We start from the raw sequence: 22,811 nt of genomic DNA, 5'->3' as shown, positions 1-22,811 counted from the left end.
TGAGGCCTACAGCTCTCTGTGCCTCTACTCCTGTAAATCAAATCAACCCCCAAATTTTAAGCCTTTACAAAATCTAAGTAAGTGACCGATTTTTTTTTAGCAAATTCCCCTGAAAATTTTCTCTAAAGCAGGAAACTAATCATAGAGACCAACTTATTTTTCATAGCAGGTTTTAACCCTTTTTATTTCTAATGTAGAGTTGAACACTTTAGCATTGGAGTCTGTGAAGGCTGCCTCACTTTTTGAGCCAGCCTCAAGTGGCCATTAGAAGAACTGCAGTTCCGTATTGGCTTCCTTGTTCAGCTGCAGATGGATGAAACAGAAAAATTTTGTTTAACTTTAATTTTCTGTCTATGTTGTTCCTCAGGGAGCTTGATCCGGGGTACATCGAAGAGTTTATGCCTTCAACGGCTTCTCTTTCTGCTCTTCCTGCTCCTCCTTCTTCCTTTCCATCGCCACCACCACCACAAGAACAACAGGAACAAAAGGCGCACCGGTCATTACGTCACAGCCCACCATGTTCGGCAGTCCAACTACGCATCAGAAACAGGTAGGAGGTGGCTGAAAGCCTGTATCAACTCACCTTCCAATCAGTTGTGCCCTCAAATGGCAGTTATCCAATCATTTCTTGCCACCTGTCTGTCTTTGGAGTTCTCCACATGCGGCTGTAGTATACCAGGGTTTTAGATCGTGGTTTCTTTTTTCTGCCTTTCTAGGCAAGAAATATAACCATGGAGAAGAGTTTGTGTTCATGTGGTTATGATATAATTGGCTAAAATTAGCATGCCATCGATTACATTTTAGGATTTTTTGCTCAAGCTCTTAGGATCAGGAGCTGTTAGAGAGACAAAAAGGTACTTTAACACAAGCTCTCACTTTTTAAAATCAGTTGCATTAAAATTACTAAGAAACTTAATTTCTAAGATAGATTTAAAGGTACTTTTTGTAATTACCTACTGCAGGAAAAGATCAAATTTTCACCACTAGGGGCAACGTTTTACCACTGGGTGTGTTGTGTTGCCTTAGATATGTGCTGGTGTTTGTTTGTCATTAGGGGTCCAAATTCAGAGGCTGCATCCTCCTGAGGACCCAGCCTTCGTGGTCTACGTGGGCCAGGTCCTCCGAAGGCCGGGTAGCCCAGAAGTGAGGGCCTGTGAAGCTGGACAGTCTAACCTTCAATTTTGCGTCACCAGCTGTCTCGGTGGAGTTTAATAAACTAGGCCGCCTGCTCCTTACTATCTAAAATATAACAGGACACTGGAGTAAATTCTCGATCATCTAACGCTTCTGTTTAATCGGTTTTTCGGTTGACGTTTATTCAGCTGTAATCTCAGCCAAATCAATGTACTCATGAACAAATAAAAAACAATCCATTTTTATTTTATCTGAGTGACTTATATACCATGTTTAACCTGTAGCAAAAGACCGCGTGCGGTTTGAAAACACTGTGCTGGGAGTTCACTGTTTTTTGCCTCGGTTAGCTATTGAGCGGGTGGGTAACAGACGTCTCCGAAAACGTCGAAGCACTTTTGTAAATATGTGATGTCTTGATAAACCGAGCAGATATTTGGAGTTTACACAGCTACATTCTTGCCTGAAAACATCTTAAAAGTTTATTTTGTGACCCAGAAAGAGTAATAAGAGTAATATTAAAACTAAGTAGCTGCCGCCCTTGTTGGAAACTAGAACTGGCTGGGCCGTGCTATGAATTTTGGGATATAGTGGGTCATGAAGGATACACCCGACCCATCCTTCGAATCTGGGGAAAAAGAGGACTCATTTGTCGGCTGCATTTGGAGGAGTCTACGAATTTGGACAGCCTTCATCACGCTGCTGTGATGTAATCGGTCTATTTTTTGAATTTGGACACCTCCATTGTAAGGAAGAATGTTTTCTTTTGCCTGGTTAAATAAAGGTTAACTTGACTCAGTGTTGCATCTTGTGGCAGAAATTGGTACTACATTGTAGTACAGTCTGGGCAAAGTTTAACTTCTGTTGATATCTCTTCAACATAATACAAGGACATGTTAGAGCTGATGGCTTTGGTTAATTTTGGAAACTATTTTTAAATGCAGAAATTTAGAATAAGAAGCTTTTTAATGTCAGTATGTAAGTGACATCCTACACATTTAAACAAAGAGGGCCATAAAAAGAGAGGATGACAGTGTGCATGTAATTATGGTTACAGCCATTGTGTTGCTCACTGGGATTTCCTGCCAACTATTCATTAACAATTCCTTCCAGAGTCAATAATTCTCCCTTTATTTTCCTAAATGTCAGTTGGGTTTATGCCATGCAGGTTAAAACAGGAAGTGATGTTGGCGGTCAGCTGAGGATGTCTTCAGCACCGGTATTAGGATGTCCTGTATGCGTTTCCTTTGGGTGTGATATTTATTGCGATGTCCTGTTGTGTGTTTGTGACCTTAAAAGTCAAGCTCAGCTCAACAGGAAATAAAACTGTGTTGTTATGGTAACCACCAACCAGTGACTTCATCAGCAGCAGCATCTTTTTAGCTTCCTGTAATTTGTGTAAACTCTGTGATGTCATCAGCTTTGACCGTTTTTTTTTCCCCACAAAATTCAGACAGTGTTGAAGAGCTCATTTACAATAAACACTTGAAACGATGTTCCTGATTCTTACAGGATTTTAATTTCTTTGGAACTTGAATTCAATCTGCAGGAACAACTTCTAAGATAAGCTGCACTTAATATCATCCATCTATTTACTTCTGCGTATCCAATTCAGGATTGCGTGAAGCCTATCCCAGCTGTTATAGAGTAAAAGTTGGGGTAGACATTGGGCAGGATGCCAGTCTGTCACAGGGATAACACACACAGATATTCCAATATTCACACCTATACGGGCAATTTATATTCCCTAACTACATGTGTTTGGACTGTGGGAGGAAGCGGAGTACCAGGAAAGAACCCACACAAACACAGAGAGAACATGCAGAAAGTCCTGGTCTGAGTGTTGGATTCGAACCCGTGACCATCTTGCTGTGAAGCAACAGTGTTAACCTCCTGCCCATTTATATATCACTTATGAATCAAATAATAGTCATTTGGTTTATTTCTATATTATAAAAAAATAATTGGGGATTGATTTCACAATCCAATACAAAAATAGATTTATCTCTTAAAATTTTCATTTGCAGACCTCAAGGAGCTTTGACGCTGAAACTGCCTCATTGTTTTAGTGTTATTTAGCTCTGCAGTCAAAGGTGTTTAGTTTAGTCTGTGGTAAACTAAAGAACTGATGAATTATCTGTGGTGTGGACATCCATCAGTCTCTTGCGACAAAGTCTATAAATGCTAACACCACTGCACCAGGGGTTCATCCTAATACGGAGCTCATGTTCTGGAAGGGTTTGTGTGTCTGTAATTAACATCACAGACTCAAGGGGGTGCTAGTGTGACTAAGCACAAGCCTGCACACCAAACTGCTTTTTCCCTCTCTCTCTCTCTCTTTGCCTTGCAATGTGTGAAACTCATAGCTTCACGACATATCCAAGACTTTCATTGGGAAAGGGTGGCTGGGGCTCCACAGCGAACTTCCTGCACATTCTTTTGAGCATGGTGCCTGCAACAACACGGTCATTAAAATGTACTCCAGCAGTAGTCTCAAGGAGCCAAATAAACAAGCAGAGTGACTCCATTCTTCCACAATTCCCTGGGCCCTGGGTGGTTATCAGATGCCACTGAGTGGTGCTCGTGTCTTATTGGTCATCCAGAAACAGGAAGTGGGCCATCAGAGTCCCATGAGGCTGGGTGTTAATCTGGAGAGGACAGACAGAATGATTTATAAACACACAGGCTCTTCTCTGCCTTCTTAATCCCACTTTCCCTCATCTCTCCTACAATCTTTCCCTTTCTCTTCACTCCTTTTTCCTCCTCAGAATGTTTCTTTAGTTGAATCACCACATTTTTCTGAAGCAACATCATCACATAGTTACTCACATACACTACTCTAACACAAACAACTCCCTCTCAGGCACAGCTCAAACACAAACAGAGCAGGCCAGTCAGTGCATGCGTTCACCTCAATCAATCGATTTGAGGATTAATCATACCTCCTAATCTCCATTTGGCTTCACTCTGGTTTACTTTACTTAGGTTAACTGCTGGGGATTACAATAAGGCATTATAGGAAGAGACACAGCACTCAAAGCATCCTGAATAGAAATCTTTGGTTGGTCTACCATGATGTCATGCGGATCCATTCTGAAGCCTCATGATGAGTGTTTATGACGATTGGATGAACCAGGGGGCGATCTGACTGTGTAGTCTATCTTCCTTTCGATAAGCTCGATAAGCTAAAATTTACAAAATGGACTTCACATCTGACACAAAGATAGCGACTAAGCTCATTAATTCATCAGGAGGTGTTTACTGAGGTCCCATAGAAGGTTTAAATGTGGGCTTCAGTCTTCAGGCCTGAGAACTACACCTGTCTTTGACTCTGTCTATTGCTGTGGTTGAATAAAAAAAATAAAAGAAAACCTTCCTAACTCGTTTTCCTCATCACTTTACCTTGTCTTCAATGGAAAGCACCAAGGGAGTAAAGAAAAGGTGTGAAGAAGAAGGTATAAGGCATCTTTGGGATACAGCAGACTCGTGTAAATAGCATCCACCATCACATTATTAACCTGTGAGGTCTTTATTGGTGATGACCCGTATCCTCTCTAACCCTGTTTTTCCCTTTCTCTGAAATATAGGATTAGGACTGGTATAATCACTGATTGATAATGACTGAAAATGCAACTTAAGCAAACTGAACTTTTTTTAAAACCTAGGGCAGATTTTCCTTATCCATAACTTGAACTAGCATGGCATTAATTCAGAGGCATCAAACCAATCTCTGAGTAGGTTTCAGGTGTTCTAATAGGCTCAAACGCACCTCAGCTGAGTGGAAACCCGTATTATTGCTTTTCTTGCATAGTGTGTTCAGTTATACAGTTTAAACAGACACTAGAATAGTTTTTAGGGGTCTAATAGTCTATAGGGACATACCCAAAACAATGGAAGGAGCTCCAGTGGTCCCTGAGTGAGCACATTAACTGGTGAGATATTGTGTACGGCTATTCTTACTCTGTGGTTTGCAGTATTTTGATTAAATAACAGTGATTAAATTGCTGATTTTAAAGATATATAAAGAAGATATATATTTAACACACACATATATGTTTAAGGTGTGTGTGTGACAAACACACTAGTAACACAAACTCTCTTCAATTTTGGATTTTGGGCAAGTGAGACAGATCATTATGGGCTGGAACAGTTTCCCACGACAACAGATAGGGTCTCTGTTCAGAAAAGCACAAGAGAAAATTAAACATTTATTTGTTCTACACCAAACAGATGTTTTTCCAGTAGTTTTAAGTGAACAGATCTAATATATACTGCAAACTGATTGAACTTTTCAGTTTTTTATAAGACTGGACTTTTAAAAATGTACCTGCCTGTCTATCCTTCAAGCTATGGTTGGCGAACATATTAGTATTTACTTAATTACATAGTATTATAATTATTTCAGAGTGGGGGATGGGGGGATGGTACCAACTAACAGTTTTCCCTCCATTTCCATATTTGAGCTAAGCTAAACTTAGCTAAGTAAATAAACTGTGGAATCAGAGCACTTACTAAATTATCCGTTTCATTTTTCCTTCCTCAAACACACAGTTTTGTTATAAATGGTCTTATAACCACGGCTTCTTTTTAACCATCACTGTGATAGGGAAGTGGACAAAAGATAAAAAAGCTGGGAGGAAGACTAGGTAAAGAAGTGCAGTAAATGGCTTCTGGGATGGATTAAATCCTGGCCTCTGCTTTAGCTTAATGACATATTGCCTAAACCAGTGTTACTATGGCCTCTTGATTATGCTACATTTGAGTCTTTGGGCCCATAACCTTAGAATTAGCTTGCACATCCCGTTAGCTTGATCCTCACAGTTTGAAATTGGTTTATTTGTCATAGTAGCTTAGATTTAGCTTCTTTCTTTCTTTTTTCTAATTACCATATGGTTAGCTTTTAGGTCTTATTAAAGTTAGCTTATCTTATCTTAATAGCTTAGAATTAGCTTCTTGGTTCCATTTGGTTAAAATTATAGAGTGCTTGTTAGAGTTGACATCTTTTTTTATTAGATTTTTCTCTAAATCTTAAAGTTGCTTTTATATAAGTTAGCTTGGTTCAGTTTTTATTTTTATTTAGCTTATATTTTAAACTGTTAGTTTAGCACCTAGATCCTGATGCACACAAGATATTTATATTTAGGTATGCAGCCCACAGGTTCTAGTGAGGCAATAGCCATGTAGTGTGTGGTACAGTCAGTTTTGCTATCTTGATAAAACTATATGCTGTATTACTGATCCAAACTATATTTAAAATATGATTTTAAATATGATTTCAAGCTCATGTCTGCTTTATATGCTATCTTTGTATGAATAACTACTCGTGAGGAGCTGAATTAGGATGCCATGCTCCCTAAAGTCCACTACTTTCTGATTTACTGACCTTTTTATGCGTATGGAATGGCTTTTTACTGAACATATGAATCTGAAGCACTGGTGAAATATACAGATATCACTGAAGATTTCCATAATACAAGTAGCTTCTCTCATGCACACAGCTCTGCAGCATTAGGACAGAAAGTTGAGTTAATTTTTCTAGAACAGAGCTGCAGGTCAGACTGTCCTCGGCACCTGATTCAGACACTGCGAAGGGAAAGGATTTCCTCATCGTCCCTTTCTCTCTGTGATCTCAGATACATCTAATGCCATTCCGATGACACATGACGCCCAGGAAACCCAGCTGTAGGCATCTGCTACTGAAGTGGGAGGAGCTACACTTTCACCTTTTGGTTAAACCTGCAGCAGCTTCTACTCATCTTTTAGATATAAAAGCTAAATCAAGAATATACAGAATGACATCAGGGATCCGAAACAAACACGTATTTGCAATAGTGCAGGGAAGGTCACCTTCCTAGGTTATCAATAATCCGTCAAATGTCTATAAAGAAGTCTTACTGGTCTTAAAAGAAATCACTGCTACAACTACTGTTAACACTTGTTATTTAGCATTTAAATCCCAAGGATAAAACAAAATGCCAAGTTTTTGTACAGTAATTATATTATCCTTGAAATATTATCCTCCTGAGAAAATTAACAAACTCAGCATAATTCCCTAGAAAGGAGACAGAAACTGGCAACCTCCATTTTTATCTTCGTGAAGTAACTCACCAAGCTCCATCACCATCAGGATCAAAGAGTTAGTGGATGTGACAGTGTTACACTGTCACATCCACTAATTTTATGCAAGAAATGCATAAATATAGCATTAAAAAAACAAATATGTGCATTTTCTTTTACTGCAGTAACATTATGAATATTTCATTCCTTTTAAGAGATTATGACTGGACTGGAACCGCCAACATATGTCTGCGTACGTCAGAGTTATTACTGTTTTACCTCACCCAGTTTGGATTGGCGAAGTATTTTATTGCCAACCATGACATGCTGCTTGCAAGGCTGAAACATTAACAAACCTGTTCTGTGATAACCTGCTTAACGAAAAAAAAAAAGCCTTTTAAGTTTTTAACTTTCCCTAACCTCTGATCAGTGATGCTTTAACCTTTTTCAGTACGTCACCAGACCTTCTGAAAGTGGTCCCCCGAGCAGTCAACAATAATCGGTTTATTGTTCACATTAGGACCACATGCAGCATCATGAGACATCTTTCTCCCTGCGGCTTCAAAATCTTTTTCTCAGCAATTGACTGTTTTCAATAATTCTCTCTTTTTCTGTTTATCGCTCCTCGCCTTTCTTTATCCTCTTCCTCACTGTTCTGCTCCTCTTCCCTTCCTCTCTCACCTTTGGACTTGTTATTGTTTATTTCTCAGTCCCAGACTTGCTCAAAATTTTATTATCCTTTATTTCCTACCTTTGACTCTACCAAAACTCCCTACTTATCTGGCTCAGTAGCCCTCTTTCTCCTATCAGTTCGTTTTCATACCTACTGCCTCCACCCTGATGGTCTAACCAAACTTTATCTCTCTCCATCCTCCCTCCCTTTTTTGCTACTCATTCCATCTCGCCGTTTCTCAGCCTTCCTCTCCCTTTTCCTCCCTCCCTTCTCTCTCTCTCTCTCTCTCTCTGTCTCTTCTCAGTATCTCTCTATTCACACACCACATCAACAGCTACTGTCCAGACCGAGCTTTGCCAGGGATGTTTATTTCATGCTTTTATCATACGGCAGCCTAATGACACATAATTGCTTCATTTACTTAATGAGCTGGGAGCCGGGGGCCGACACAGCCCGACTCGACCTGATCTGCCATCATCAAACTGAAAGTTGAGCGAAGAGGCAGATCTGAGAGTGGGACAGACAGGCGATAGAGACTGTAGACGCAAGACTTTTTGCAGAAGTTTAGATGGAAAACAGGAGCAAAAAAACCTCCAAAACAGAGCCGTTGGATAGATTTGTGTTGCAGCTTTTTTAAACATGCAGATTACACTGGAAAATTTTATTTTTGTTAGTTATGAATAGAAGCAAGGTAGAATGGAGGTAAAAGGTGGAAAAAGCTAAAAAAGTACTTTAGAAGTTAAAGAAGTATGTCAGGAGAGGACAACCAATAGTTGGAGTAATGAATTAAAGTTTAGTAAAGTAGATTTTAGTTGAGAGTAGATTTCTGTACGGGATATGGCATTTTGGCAGTCTTGCAAAGCATGTAGTTGAAGTTGAGTGGAGTTCAGTAGAAATTGGTTTTTAGAAAGACGTTTTTTTAGAAGGGAACGCATCAAAGAGTTCCAAGGAGCAAAGGATAAACTGTCTGGAAATGGATCTTCTCTGGACTTTCTAAAAGAAAAAGAAGAACCTCGGGAAGTTTTAAGGAGAAAGCAATAGAGAAGAAACTAGAATAACGTGGACTGTAAGTCGAAGCCATGGAGCTGCTGGAGGCATTCTATCGAAGGAAGCTCAGGAAGAAGCAGAAGAAAACTGAGCTGGGCCGGTCAGACGGGGCCCTGTGTCGGTCACCGTCGGAGGCCAGCGTCAACAGCCTGGCGACCGGCCTCATCTCCAAAGTCCTCAGATTCACCTCCAGGTAAAACAGGGTCATGAGTAATTTATGTCCTCAAAGACGAAAGACAGGTTAATGAAAACAGGCCAGAATTTGGTTTGTTTGGGGTTAGGAATGGTTGCGGTTTGCTAAAAGACTTGTGATAAAAGTTTGTATAGTTTCAACAAAATTCAAGCTTTGCACGTACACAGTACTTGCAAACCACAATCAAGAGTCAAAGAGGATGAATGGATATTTTTAAAGATTGTTTTCTGGAATTTTTGCCTTTATTGGATTGTGTGGCAGTGAAAACAGACAGGAAACTGAAGAGAAAGAACAGGAAGTGCATCTGAGAGATTGTGATAAACTTAGGTTCATATTGCTGTGCTGCTTATTCAAAGATATTGAAGTCGACAACTGTAAAATAAAACCTTAACTAATGTTAGAACATCTTAATCCATCTATAAAAATTCTTAAAAACGCAGTGCTGAACCTGGCAACATTGCAAACTCCTTTTTAACAGCAAGAGAACTACAGCAGAACCACGTTTAGGGAAGAGCAGCCATATGATGTCTAATCAATTACTTGGACATGACCTTGAAGACTGAGACATTAGATTGATTTGAAAGTGTCATCTATGATCTGGACATAGTCTCAGTCACTTGGGCAAAATTTTAGACCCTCTGTCGAGATGTTTATGACTTGCAGTAACATTGACGACCTCACCAGTGACCTTTTTAGGGTCTCAGAATCTTCCTTTTGGAGATTTTTCATCTGAATTCCTGCACACAGAAATTGTTGGTGGAACCCACCCTAAAAATAAAAGCTCCCTGTTCAGTACCATAGTAATGGAGTTATTTTATCTGGTCTCTTATTGGAGTTTAATTTAATTAATGATAGTCATCATTTTTGGTTAAAAATGGTCACAAATAAGAGGAAAATAGGTAACTGTATCAATGCTTTTATTTTGTGGAGCATTCATGCTTAGTGCCACAGTCACATCCCAAAGGAAGCCCCCCACCAACAAGTCAAATCTATCAAGACCAGCTAAAATGAGAACCATAAGTCTCTAAGCTACGACTAAACTAGAACGTCTTTCCTGAGGTTTTAAACCTAATATTGGGATTTGTTAAATAATGTTTGGTGTGTGAGCTTTGAATCTTCCAATTAACTGCAACTGACTTTGTAAATTGTATGGGACAGGGATAATACCGTCTTACTGTGAACACAGGGCCAAAATGAAAATAAAAATACACTTTGTTATACTTTAGAATCAGAGTGAACTTCAGTACATTCTCTGCAGAGCTAATAGAAAGGGTGTAAATGTGTATATGTACATCAGTGATGATAAAGTGTTGAGGTATTCCAGTCATGTCCTGTCATTATCCAGGTTCCTGTGGTTCAGAGACATACAGGCTTTCATGTCTCTGTCTCCTACTTAGTCAGATAAAATCATTTCCTGTTTATCTGTGAGCATAAATACAGAGCAGGAGGATATGTCAAATATGAGTATCGGTGGAAATTATTTTAACGTCAGGATCCCTGTAATCATAACTAGTCTGCCAACACGTTCAGAGTATGATGATTGTGATGTGATAACGTTTAGCCCTGCAAACAAAAATATGATAATTATCCCAGAAACAATATCTGTGTTTTTTTCTAACCAGCTTCAATATTTACCCCAATTTAGTGTGTTTGCATGTGAGATTCAAAAATAAATTGTGGGAAATCACGACAGTAAAGACACCGGTTTATAATTTTTACATTCTGGCTTGTGATGGAGTCCATTATAACATTTTCAACCTTAACCACTTTATATGCTACTGAGGAGCTAAACTTAGATTTTGACTCTGTGGCTGTTTTAACTGCTCTCATTTCAAACTTAACTTTATTAATATTGTAACCTCCAGGTAACAGGTATGCAAAGCTTTAAAATAAATGTAGATGCAGTTTCTCCCATCCTGGAGGTACCACTGAGAAAGAGAGGACAGCCTGCAGAAAAGATTACTTTGCTAACGAAATCTACTAAAAAAAAAGATTGTGCCATCATGAAACATCCACATAACTTTAGTTTTCACTTGTTCTTAATTCAGTTTGACTCTGTCTAACATAAAACAAGTCATCATAGGTGCTGCCACTGATCTGAGCTCAGAGCGTTAACCTCTAAACAACCACCCAGGGTATTGTTAAGCTTGCATTTTAGCCACATGTTAGAAAGGTGCTGCCTGTCAAATAAAGTCCTGTGTTATTTGATCTAACAGTTCTTCCAGGATTTTCCTTTTGGTTTGAAATATACTTAAAATATCATAGGAGGACAGAAATTATCCCAAACTTAATCCTAAAAAGGAATGCTAAATTGAATATCTTATCTAGAAGTTATAACAATGTGACTACACATATTAGAAAGCTAGGCACCTACTGGATTGTTAAACATTAAAACACTGTAATGAATGACCACTTGGAAGCTGTCTTAAAGCATTTCATTGTGATTATTACTTTTTATGTGTATTATTAAATTTCCTGGTGTTGTCGTACATTCATTGAAACACTTCAGTAACTTTTTCCCTTCCTTGGAAATGGAAGGGAGAGGCAGAGATAGGCAGAAGGTGAGTCAGATCTCAGTGGAATGAGGCCGTGCAGCTGTGTGTGCATGTGGGAGGATGCAGTGGGATATTATTTAATGCTGAATTGATCGGGGGGGTTCCAGCTCTGATAATAATCTCTTTTCAGGGGTTGAATCCCTGCAGTGATTTGAGGCAACTAATGGCTCTATGAATGAAGATATGTGCAGAGTGAAAGGGGACAGATATGGTTAAATAATAAACTGGGAATGTGGTTTAATGTTGTATGTGGTGCAGCCGTTTGTAAGAATGCTCACTACTACCTAATACACAGCATGTATATGAGAATTACATAAGAACTGTTGCTGTGCTACATTAAAATGAAAGTTTTAGAAAAAAAAATTGCAGTTAGTGTGAGTACACGAACATCTGTTTAGCTCAAAATACAGATGAATTTGTCAACTTTGCCTGAGGTCAGCCTAACAGTGTCGCATGAAGTGAAACCGCTACAGAAGAACCAAAATTCAGATTCACTCAACAGAACCAAGAAATGTTTAACAGGCCCCCCAAGCAACAAAAAAAAGAAAAATAAATATACTGGTTTTATTCATCAGTTTATCCATAGCTGATTCAACCTTCTCAGAGAAAATTGGGCAAAAAAATGTGCTGTTTTGGATCATTGTTAACCTTCCAGTGATTCATGATCCTCAAGAATATCCAGAAACCAACTGAACTGCTGAAATATTTAGTTGATTGGTTAAATATGATGCCACAAATCAAATTATGATATCATATAAACAAGAGCCCCGAGGGAGTTGCCTGTTTTGCCTATCTGTCATGACTTTTTGGAAGAATTTTTCAAGCAAATGATGTTTATTTTTTTGAAAAAGAACATTTAATCCTCCATACAGGAAGACGATTGTTGTGCAAGAACGTATGAAAAGAAAGCTTTTTGTTCTGTCCATTTTGCAGATGCTTGAAAAACGTGTGTAACACATGTGTAACAAGCAGCTGAGCAGCTGATTCATTGTTTGATTAGAGTGAAATGTAATGTGATTCCTGTATTGTGTTGCTTTTAAATGCATTACCCACAGGGAGGTTGGGCTCAGGTTATGGTTGGTTAAGATTGGTCTGAGTTAGATTTAGATTAGGGTTGGGCTGGATTTTGATAATGGTGTCTTACCTGAATTTGTAGATTAGGCTTGGATTGGACTGGAGTTTGGTTAAGATTTGGGGGGTTTTGGGTAACAGCTGGGTTGGATTTTTGATGATAGTGGCTGACCTGGAACTGGGTTAAATTAGGCTTTGTGCTTAGCTTTATCTTGGACTGGGGGTTAGATTAGGATTGGGTTTATATTGAATTTGAGGGCTTTGCTTGGATTGGATTGGAGTTTAGGTCACAATCGGGTCTGCAATTGGGTCTGAGGTTGAATGTTGAGGTGGGTTGGGTTAGGTTAGAATAGTTTTTGGTTTGGTTGATAGCGGCTGACCTGGAACTTTGGTTAGGTTTTATCTTTAGCTTTATCTTAGATTTGGACTCTGGATTAGGATCGGCTTGGATTACAGATGGGTTTGGGTTGGGGTGAGTGTAGATGATAATGGCCAATCTGGATTTGCGGATAAGTCTTGGAGTCTGGCTTTGGGTTGGAATGGGTTTGGATGGTAGTGGCTGATGATGTTAGAGTCGGGTCAGAAATAGAGTTGAGGCTGGCTTACCCTGCACTATCCTTCACAGCTAACTAATGTCGTGCTTATAACCCTCAAAAAACACTCTTAGTCACAGCATTTAGAAATGGAGGTCACACTGTCCAGTACTTCACACACTCTAAATCCCTCTCTCTGTTTTCACCCTACAGACGCACTGAGCCGGCATCTCGTCCTCATTCATGGCATTCATCGAAGCTCGATGAAGGCCAGCAGGAGCTGGACCCGGGAGCAATGGACAGCATGAGCAGCACGTGGCACCACAATTACCACACCAGGTTAGTGTTTGTTATATATATATATAATGATTATCAAAGCCCCTGATGTTCAGTATATTATCATTTTCACCATTTCCTGAGTGAGATTTTGCTCAAGTTTTGATTTCTAATTGAATATTGTCAGTTCATGCTGGGATATGTCATTAAACCAAACATCGTCCTGTTTCAAACAAATGCATCTTCATTACTGGCCTCAGATATCTGGACATCACTACATATGAAAAAAGTAAATCTCCTTTCTTTTAACATCTCAAACATCCAGACAGAAGTTAATAACTGGAGAAGTCAGTAGAGTCAAAGATAACTTGACTTGTAGATTCAGTGGATGCTTGTTCTTGGAGGTAGGAAGGCAATAATATTGTGGTAATAAACACATATACACATTTATGCTCATTCCAGTAAATGCGATAACAGCACTTGAGCTGCTGATCATCAGCTTTAGAACTGCGTTTACAACCAGCAGCTGTGGTAAATAACCCTCCTTACAGGCGCACCCTGCAGGTTATAGCACTTATCGATCTGCTGTCAAAATAAGAGCCTGAGACCTGCCTGACCTCAAACATTTCCAGCACAGTCTGAGGACATGTTTAGAAGTCTGGATTGTAGGTTTACTCAACACCACTATCTATAAGTCACTCAGAAGGTCAAAGTTCATGGTTGCAGACACTCACGTGATGTCTTGTCTCCTCTCAGGCCGATATACATGCATAGTCTAGTCTAGTCTAAAGACCCCGTGTGATACAGCCAAGCTTCCTTCATTTTTGTGTTATTTAAAAGCTAATCTTATTTTACAAAATGTTATTTATAAATTTTTTGTCACGACCAACTTAATGTTTAAGACCCTGTGGTGCATAACAGAACAGACAAGAGACACAGCTGCTTATTGCTGTCTCACAAAGGATGTGAACTTTGACCCCCTGAATCCTGGAGTGTCTAAAAGCCAGTTTGTCTGCACCACTAGTGGCCTCTCTGAAGTTCATTTTATATCCATGCTTAATGATCTACTACACTCTGAAATGTGTAGTAGAAACCTATGCGACATTTGGACTTGAGCTCGGTCGACACTTTCCTAATGAGTTCATGGGCTCAGTCACTCATTTCGGGTCATAGTGAATAAAGCATTGTGTATTTGCTAAATTTTGGTTAACCTGAGGTTTCTAAAGGAGAATTATATGAGGTGTGTTCAGTGATGAATGACTTGCCATTGACAAGCAGATGGAGAAAAAAGACATTTTGAAGCTTGAGGCTTCAAAACAGAACGTTGTCCTTCAGTTCTTGTTTTATTTTGAAAGTTAGAGCCTCACGTGGCTTTCTGTATTTTTACTTCTTCCTTTGTTTGTTTTATTTGGGTTTTTTTCTTCCTATCTTGAGTTCACCTGTTTCTTATTATCCTTCTTTCACTGCTGTGTATTTAATTATTATGTTTCCCCTCAGTCTTTACCAGGTGGTGGTCTCTACTAACCCTGATTCCCTTCTTTTGCATTTTTGTTGTTTTATATCATTTACTGTATTAGCAACAGCCTGCCTCATCATGCAGGGCGTTTCTGAGTAATAAAGTTCCTTCTTTTTCATCCACCTTTCTCCATCTGTCTGCATACTTGGATCCACTTTAGTCTTTCTGAAGAATGGTGATAGTAGCTGACATGGCTGAACTTGGACATTTTAACATGAGACACATTTGGAGCCAGCACTGCCACTTTCACATTGGCTGAATTTTTCATCCCCCAGAGGTTGCCCTTTGGCTGGAGCCTATCACAGTTGACACTGGAGGTCACAGGCACCATGGCCAGTTAACTTTACATGTTTTATGTGAAGTGGACCTGCTGGTCAAAGGAAGTTACATCACTGATTCTTTGAAGCACCAGTGAGAGGGAAAATAAAAGCCTCTGATGTGGCTATGAGGGAGAACGGAGCATTGGCGTTCCTTAAGCCCACCTCCCCCCTCTTTTAGGTCCCATGGAAACCCCTACTCATCCACCCACACAAACACACATACACTCACACACTTGGTTGTCCTGATGTAGCATAATATTTTTGCATTCCTTAATCCCCTGAGTAGAGGTGGGATTAAAACACAGAGAATGAGACATCCAGCTGACAAAGAGATGGATGCTGAAAGTGAAGTTAGACTCACAGAAGTCCGTGAAGACAAGCAGACGCTGTCCTCTTTTTCCACAGTCGTAATCGCATTGTGTTCGGTTGAAGGACTTGGTGGGTCAAACTGTGACGTCAATGCGCATTTACATTCCAGTCAGTCATTCAGAGTGAGGTAGCGGTGCATTCAGCTGCGGATCACCAGCTTTACAACTTTGCTGGTTGTAAAGAACACACACCTCATCATGTCGGCGTTCTGGCCCTTTTTTTCTCTAAGAGCCTGAGTCACTTTCAAAGAGATGCTACAATGCCAGTCTGAGCAGTCTGTCAGCTCTCCACTCGAGCATAAGGCCGAACATTTGTGCTGTGCAACAGGGGCTTTTTCAGGATGCTTTTTTTATGTGGGGTGGCACGAACAAAGTAAGGGGAGCACGGGAAATCAGAATATTTGATCCTAAATAAATTCAGGGTAGAAAACTGGTGTAGAAAACACAGGCCAACGTTTTCAGGCTTGTGCAGCTGGGTGCACTCATACAGTGAATGTTTTGCAGTGCCACTTTTGGAAAGTTTGCAAGATCTGCAGAGTAGAGTTTATGTTACTGGAAAGTTTTTTCAAGTATTTTGCAAAGTGGTGAAACAAACCTTTCTACTTCAAAACATACTTAAAGTAAAAGTGCTCATTACACAGAATCATTAACATAGATCACAGTTACTGATTTATTAATGTTTATGTCACTCTAATGTAGCATTTGGAGTTGATTTAATCACTTAAGTACTGCTGGGTAACTTTATCTATAATATAAGCAGTAACTAAAGCTCTAGAATGGATGATATGGGGGAGGAGAGAAAAAAAGCTTTCATCTCACCTTCAACAACAATCCAACCATCACAGAAATGTATCGTTACCAAGAGCCATTCAATGAGATTTCCAACGTTATCAACACCATCTTCTCTTTCTATGTTTCTAAAAAAACAAATGATGATCCACACCACTGTGAGGGGGGACAGTCTCTTATACTTGAAGAGATTCATGCATTCTGTGAGAAAACATTTGTTCTTGTTGGGATAATTTCCTTTAAACTCACTCTTTATCTCATTAGTAGTAGTTACATGCATCAGTACATTACTACAGCACTATCCAGTATATCTCCCCTTACTATATGATTTCTCCCAGAAAGTCCTTTAAGAAAAAGTCTAATTCTGCAGTAGGCAGATGGTGCAAATCATACAACTGTGGCACATCAAGCCACAGCTAACCACCAGCGCAGCTGATCCAGTTGATCCACAGCTGCACTGGTGGTTAGGAAAGACAAACTGAAGACCATGTCATGAAAGCGTGAGCCCGAGTGAGTCGTCTTTCCACAGTTGTTTAATGCAAACATGACACCAAGAAAGCTAAAAAGACACTTGGAAATCAAACATCTCTTCAAAGAGAGGCTTGGCTTCACTACAAACAGTGCTGAATCAGAGGCAGCAAGCTCATTTGTTGGACTGTGTGAAAGTGTCTCATAAGGAGATGGAAGCATGTTATTGACCACTGGAGTGGTGACTCTCGTGCATAAAAAAGAAATTGAGATGTAATGCGGTGTCCAGATGTTGAGGCTGGGATGTCTAAAATGCCCTTCATGGTTCAAAGTCATCGTCATTGTCCCACTAAGGTAAATTTTGACAAAATAGCTGCAAACTAGCAACATCTCCCCAGCCTCAGCTGTACTTTGTGATTGGTTCTAATTAGATTTTAATGAAATGAAGCACTAAATGTAAGAGTTGTTGTCTCTCAGTGTCTCGACCAACGATCTGTCCGGCGGATTCGACTCTGGCTACCTGAGGAAGAGTCCGGACCAGTACAGCTCCAGGGGCAGCATGGATAGTCTGGACCATCCCCAGTCCTCCCAGCTTCACTCTGGAGCTCCGCACCAGCACTCACTGGCCCACCACAGACTCAGTGGACCCCACCCGGCCTACTCCTCCTGCCACCAGCTGTCCTCAGCCAGGTGCATAAACCAAACACTCCTCAGCAATTGTTAGGTATAAGCTGAAAAGTCAGTCTAACAGCAACTCCAATACTAATTTGTATATAAATCATTTGCCAGTTTTACCTTCAAAATGTAAAACTGACGTTACATTGAAGGCACAAAGAGAGGCATCCAGCCCTTTTTATATATTTTTACTTATTTGAAACATCCAAATGTGAAACTAATGCCAAAGTAAATTAGGCTACGTTCACACTGTAGGTCTTAATGCTCAATTCCGATTTTTTGATCAAATCCGATTTTTTTGTCTGCTCGTTCACATTACAAATAAAATGTGACAGCAAACGCGCTCTAGTGTGAACGCTCAAAGCGGCCCGCATGCGCAAAAGAAGACGTCACACACAACGCGCTCTGTTTAGACCCAGAGCAAACAATATTGTTTGACTGATGCCCCTTAATATAAAGACTTCGGACTTTACGTTTCCCAATTTTGCTTTAAGTTATAAAGTTATTTTGTTATTTACATATGGCCTAATAATTATCCTTATTACTGTTTTACAGAAGGATAGTTGCAGATTTCTTTATACAGAACAAATAAAATGTTCACGTTTTTCCAGCGTTGTCTTCCCAACAGTTTCACTGACATCTACACCGGATGGCCAGGAAGCATTCATGATGTCTTCTCCAGTGCTGATAATTGCCGTCTGTCTTGTGTCAGTGACGTAAAAGACGGATTTAATGCGACATGACCGTTCAAACAGCAGTCGCTTTCTAAAACATCATGATATGTATCAGATTCAGTAACACATACAAAAGTGACCCAGATTGGATTTGAAAATATCGGATTTGTGCTGTTCACACTGTAATACCATGATCGGATATGGGTCGCATATCGTCAAAAAAGTTGGATTGATGCACTTTCACCTGCAGTGTGAACGTAGCCTTATAGGTCTTTTGAAACTGAACAGCTAGGTCTTCAAAATTTACCTGCTTAGCATGGTGCTCAAATAGAACTTAACCCTAAACCTAAACCTGTCCCTGGTTCAGTCACTGATGGCCTGGTGGTTTTAAAGAGGTTGTCTTTGAACCAATTAAACTTAGGTTACATTTAAGCCACTTGGTGAACCAGCCTAGTTTCAGAAAGTAGAAGATAATGCCTTTCAAATCAAGTTACAGGGATTTGGTGTGCAGTCGGGTTAAAAGCTCTGTCTGGGTATATTAAATGGGGAAAAAAAAGTTCCAGAAATATTCCCTAACTCTAAACATGTTGCTGACAACCTGATGGATATTACGTTAAATCTCTGTATGCTTATCCTTTGAACTAAACCTTGAGATCGGGAGTGTCACAGTCTTGAACTACTTGTTGTGTTCCAGGTCGTCCAACAGCATTGAACACTTGCACAGCAAGAGAGACTCTGCCTATTACTCTTTCTCCACTAGCTCCAGCATCCAAGAATACCACGCCTCCACCCCCTCAATCAGCACAGAGCGCTCCAGTTCACTGGACACCGTCCCTCAGAGAGCAGGGGGAAGTGGCGAGATGCACCAGGCTGACATGCGTTACGCCCCGTCAGTTTACGACACCCAGCAGGGCATCTTTCAGGAGCGCGAGCTGAGCTCCAACTCTGCCGTGTTCTTACGTAACAGCGACTCCAGAAGCGGGGGCGGAGCCAGGTCAGGGATAGGTCGAGATCTGGAAGGTAAAGTTTCTGTTACTGGAATGTTTTTCATGTTTTCAGGTATGGTAACTTTGATTCAGTAACATCATTGTTTGTCCATTGTTCTCTTGGTTTCAGGTTCAGTTAGCGGGGTCTGTTACCGTGGCAGCAGCAGCAGCGGTGGGGCACCGGCATCAAACAGACACAGTGTAGGACCAATATGGGCCCCGGCAGCCAACCGCAGCTCCTATGAGAGCCTGAAGGGGGCGCCTGCTCCACCAAGGCGCAGTGATAGCTATGCCGTTATCAGGAGCCACGAGAGACCAAACTCCTGGTCCAGTCTGGAGCACGCCAGATCACTACGGTAACCAGGTTCCATAAAGTTAGAGTGAACATTGATTCTCATTCAGTGCTTCACAAATTTATTGACGCGACACCCAATGTATGGTTTATGACACAGCAACCCTAAATTAACCGTATTGGTCATTTTAATGGTTAATCCAGCAGCATGAGAAGGCTCTTTAACTCTTTAAAGCTGGTCGGAGCGGGCACGCTCCGTTTTGCATAACTATTCTTAAATCCCAGTAGCACTGCAACCACGTGAGCTAGCGCAATAATTTTTTTTGCATATGAAACCGGAGGAGTTGTACTTACATCTTATGCCATCAGCTTGTCCTTGGTCACTGTTTCCTTCCACATAAAGCTTTGTAAAAACTGCATAAAAAGCACTTGCAGCAACAAAAAGATAATATTCCAGAAACAGGCTTTACCACTCTGATCAGCTGTTTGTAACACTTCCTACGTCCATCAGCGCGAACTATCACATGTCCGCCATGTCCTGCCCGAAACCAGAAGTGACGTCATTTTGCGGAAATGTAGTTTTTACCATCAGGGCCTTATGATTCTATACTGGTGTTTTTAAAAGTTATGTTTGACTTTATGACTTTCTGTGTCGTTTCTGGGATGCTTAGGACTCATATTGCACTGCTGGAAATAGTTTATTTTGATGCATATGCTGTTTTTTTTGCAAATTTGCAGTATAATATTTATTTTTGTTTTTCCTGCAGTATATAAAAATTGATAATAAAACTATGAAGACACTTAAAATAAATTTCCTGTGGTGGGAAACTATTTTGTGCAACTTTTTTGTATTTGCAGTTTTGAGGGATAAGCCTCTTATATTTCTCTAACTAGAAATATATGTTAAAAAAACAAAAACGATTTAAAATTTTTTTGTAGTTTATTGCACTTTTTTGCAATTTATGTAGTTACTATGCACTTAATGCAGACATATTATTAAAATTTGGGCTATAATGGTTGTATTGATGTATATCAACTTGAAATGCTCCCAAAAATGACACCACAGCATGTAAAAATATAATATAAGCTCTGGCGGACTTGGTTCTATGGTAGGTCTTAAAGGGTTAATGAAAATGTTGTTTTTAATGTTAAAATACAATTATTGTTCTGAATAATGCATGTTCAAATGTATTGTTTTAGTAAATAAAAAATCACATTATTATTTTTTTGATTAAAATGTCAAATTACAGTTACTTACTTGCATTCCTGAACAGAAAAATTAGTTTTACTGGCTTAGTGTTGTGCTTGATTAATTTCTGACTTCTCAGAGAAATCCTGTGTCATCATCTTTTATTTCAGTATAAGAATTTACTATATTGCACAATATTTCTATTTGTATCATTTCACTTTCACTTTTTTTTCTCCTTTGAACTTGGGGCACCAAGTTATTGAGAAGTGTTTTTCTTTGAAGCTTTGCCAAGTAAGAATTTAATTATTTTGATTTTACAATGCTTTACAATAACTTTCAGTTTGCAGTGGGAAAAGGTGAACTAAACATGTGTCACAATATGATATGCTATGTTATGACACAACAGTACTGTGTTCATAGATTGTGATTACAATGTGATATCATATGCTACGTAATGGTAATATGGTGTGCTTTGTTATGATACAATACAATAATGTGTAATGCAATGTGATATAATTTATCTAAATCTAAAATAATCTAAAATAACTGACATGCAGTGATACAATGCAATATGATACCATGCTTTATGATATTCAGTACAATATAGTAAAATATGCAACTCTACAATTCAACATGCTGTACCCAAGAACCATCTGCTTTTTATATAACACATCCTGGTACAACACAATAGATTGGTGCTGCACTATAAGCTGCAGTATGAGTCAATATAATGCAGAGTGTTATTATGTAATACTTTATAATACAGACAGTGTGCAGAATGGCGCCATGTGTTTGTAAAGCAGCCATATCCGATGCAGTAGTTTACTTTAGTTGTGAAATATTTTCTACTTGTGTAAATTGGAAAGTCACTTAAACTATTTTATCTAATCAAAAGTTTTTCAATCTCTCTTAGTTCTCTGCAGAAAGGCTCCTGGCATCACTCCAGTGGTAACGTTGCCTTAGGTAATGTCTGCATTTACGTGCTCCGTGAATTAAACATGCAGAAACAGGTTCAAACGAAGACGATGATATATGACATGACTTTTTAGTAGCTACAGATACTGTATAGATGAGAAAACTGACTAACTCTGACTGTTGGTTCAGCGAAAGGCTCGTATGGTGCTGAGGGTCAGCTCCACACGGTGATGGAGAAGAGTCCAGAGAGCAGCCCCACCACAAGGCCCCGTCAGGGTGGAGGCTTTCCTCAACCCCCGTCCCCTACCGGGCCTTCCTCTGGATCTGCAGGCCCCACGCCACAGGCCAGCCGGTTTATCCTTCCTACCAGCATTTACCCTGTTCCCCAGCCTGAGCCACACTACGCACAGATGCCCAACTCCCCCAGCCTAGGCCCCTGTGGAGTCTACCCAGCCTTGGCCAAGGAGAGCAACCGGCAAACACAACATGAAGGAGCAACAGAGGGGCAGAGAGATGGAAGGATGTCAGCCACAGAAAATGGATACCAAACTAACACTTCATCCTACCCCCACAGCTCTTACCCAACAGACAGGTGATGGTTTGTTTAGACTTCTGTGTTTCTTTTGCTTTCTATTTAGCTAACATCTAAAACATGTTAGCAAAACTGTTCTTACTTCTCAGAGAAATAACCCCTTCTTTTAATCTTTTTGTTTTTCCCAATACATCCACAACAGTCATGTTTTGCCAAAGTCATAGACATCATGCATTTCTTTCTGGTAGTTTTGAAGCAACATTAGCATTTGTTGCATTAAGTCAGAAGTAACCATATTTAGCTCGATGCGGGGGGGCTTAATGTTAAGTCAGCTCAGTGGATGCAGTAGGATGTAGAACTCTACAGCACCCACGCCCCTAACTTTAAACCTTACTGAAATCCAAACAGGTGGCCCTTCTGTACAGGAATGAAGGGGGAAATTAGCTGATCTTTGTACCAGGCTATGAACATCTAATTTGGACCTTTTTGTGAGTCTTTTGGAGCCAGATTCGGTGCTCAGAAGAACTGCGGTTTTTGGATAGAACCAGCAT

General features: G+C 39.9%; 1 protein-coding gene across 5 annotated transcripts in view; it reads left to right on the top strand.

Annotated features, from left to right (window-relative positions):
* shroom3 (shroom family member 3) overlaps positions 1 to 22,811 on the top strand; it is a 65,950-nt gene that overhangs the window by 25,113 nt on the left and 18,026 nt on the right. For 4 of the 5 annotated variants that reach the window (XM_085168470.1, XM_085168472.1, XM_085168475.1 and 1 more), the window contains 7 exons: positions 368 to 550; positions 13,474 to 13,599; positions 17,475 to 17,687; positions 19,041 to 19,366; positions 19,463 to 19,688; positions 21,727 to 21,776; positions 21,918 to 22,320. In XM_085168470.1, coding sequence (XP_085024596.1) covers positions 368 to 550; positions 13,474 to 13,599; positions 17,475 to 17,687; positions 19,041 to 19,366; positions 19,463 to 19,688; positions 21,727 to 21,776; positions 21,918 to 22,320 — 1,527 coding nt within the window. The other variant, XM_085168474.1, reaches the window with a different exon arrangement.

Source organism: Neolamprologus multifasciatus, chromosome 7 (genome assembly GCF_963576455.1).
Source record: "Neolamprologus multifasciatus chromosome 7, fNeoMul1.2, whole genome shotgun sequence".
Taxonomy (NCBI): Eukaryota; Metazoa; Chordata; class Actinopteri; order Cichliformes; family Cichlidae; genus Neolamprologus; species Neolamprologus multifasciatus.
Note: the sequence above shows the minus strand (reverse complement) of the source record. Positions and strands in the feature narration are given on the sequence as shown.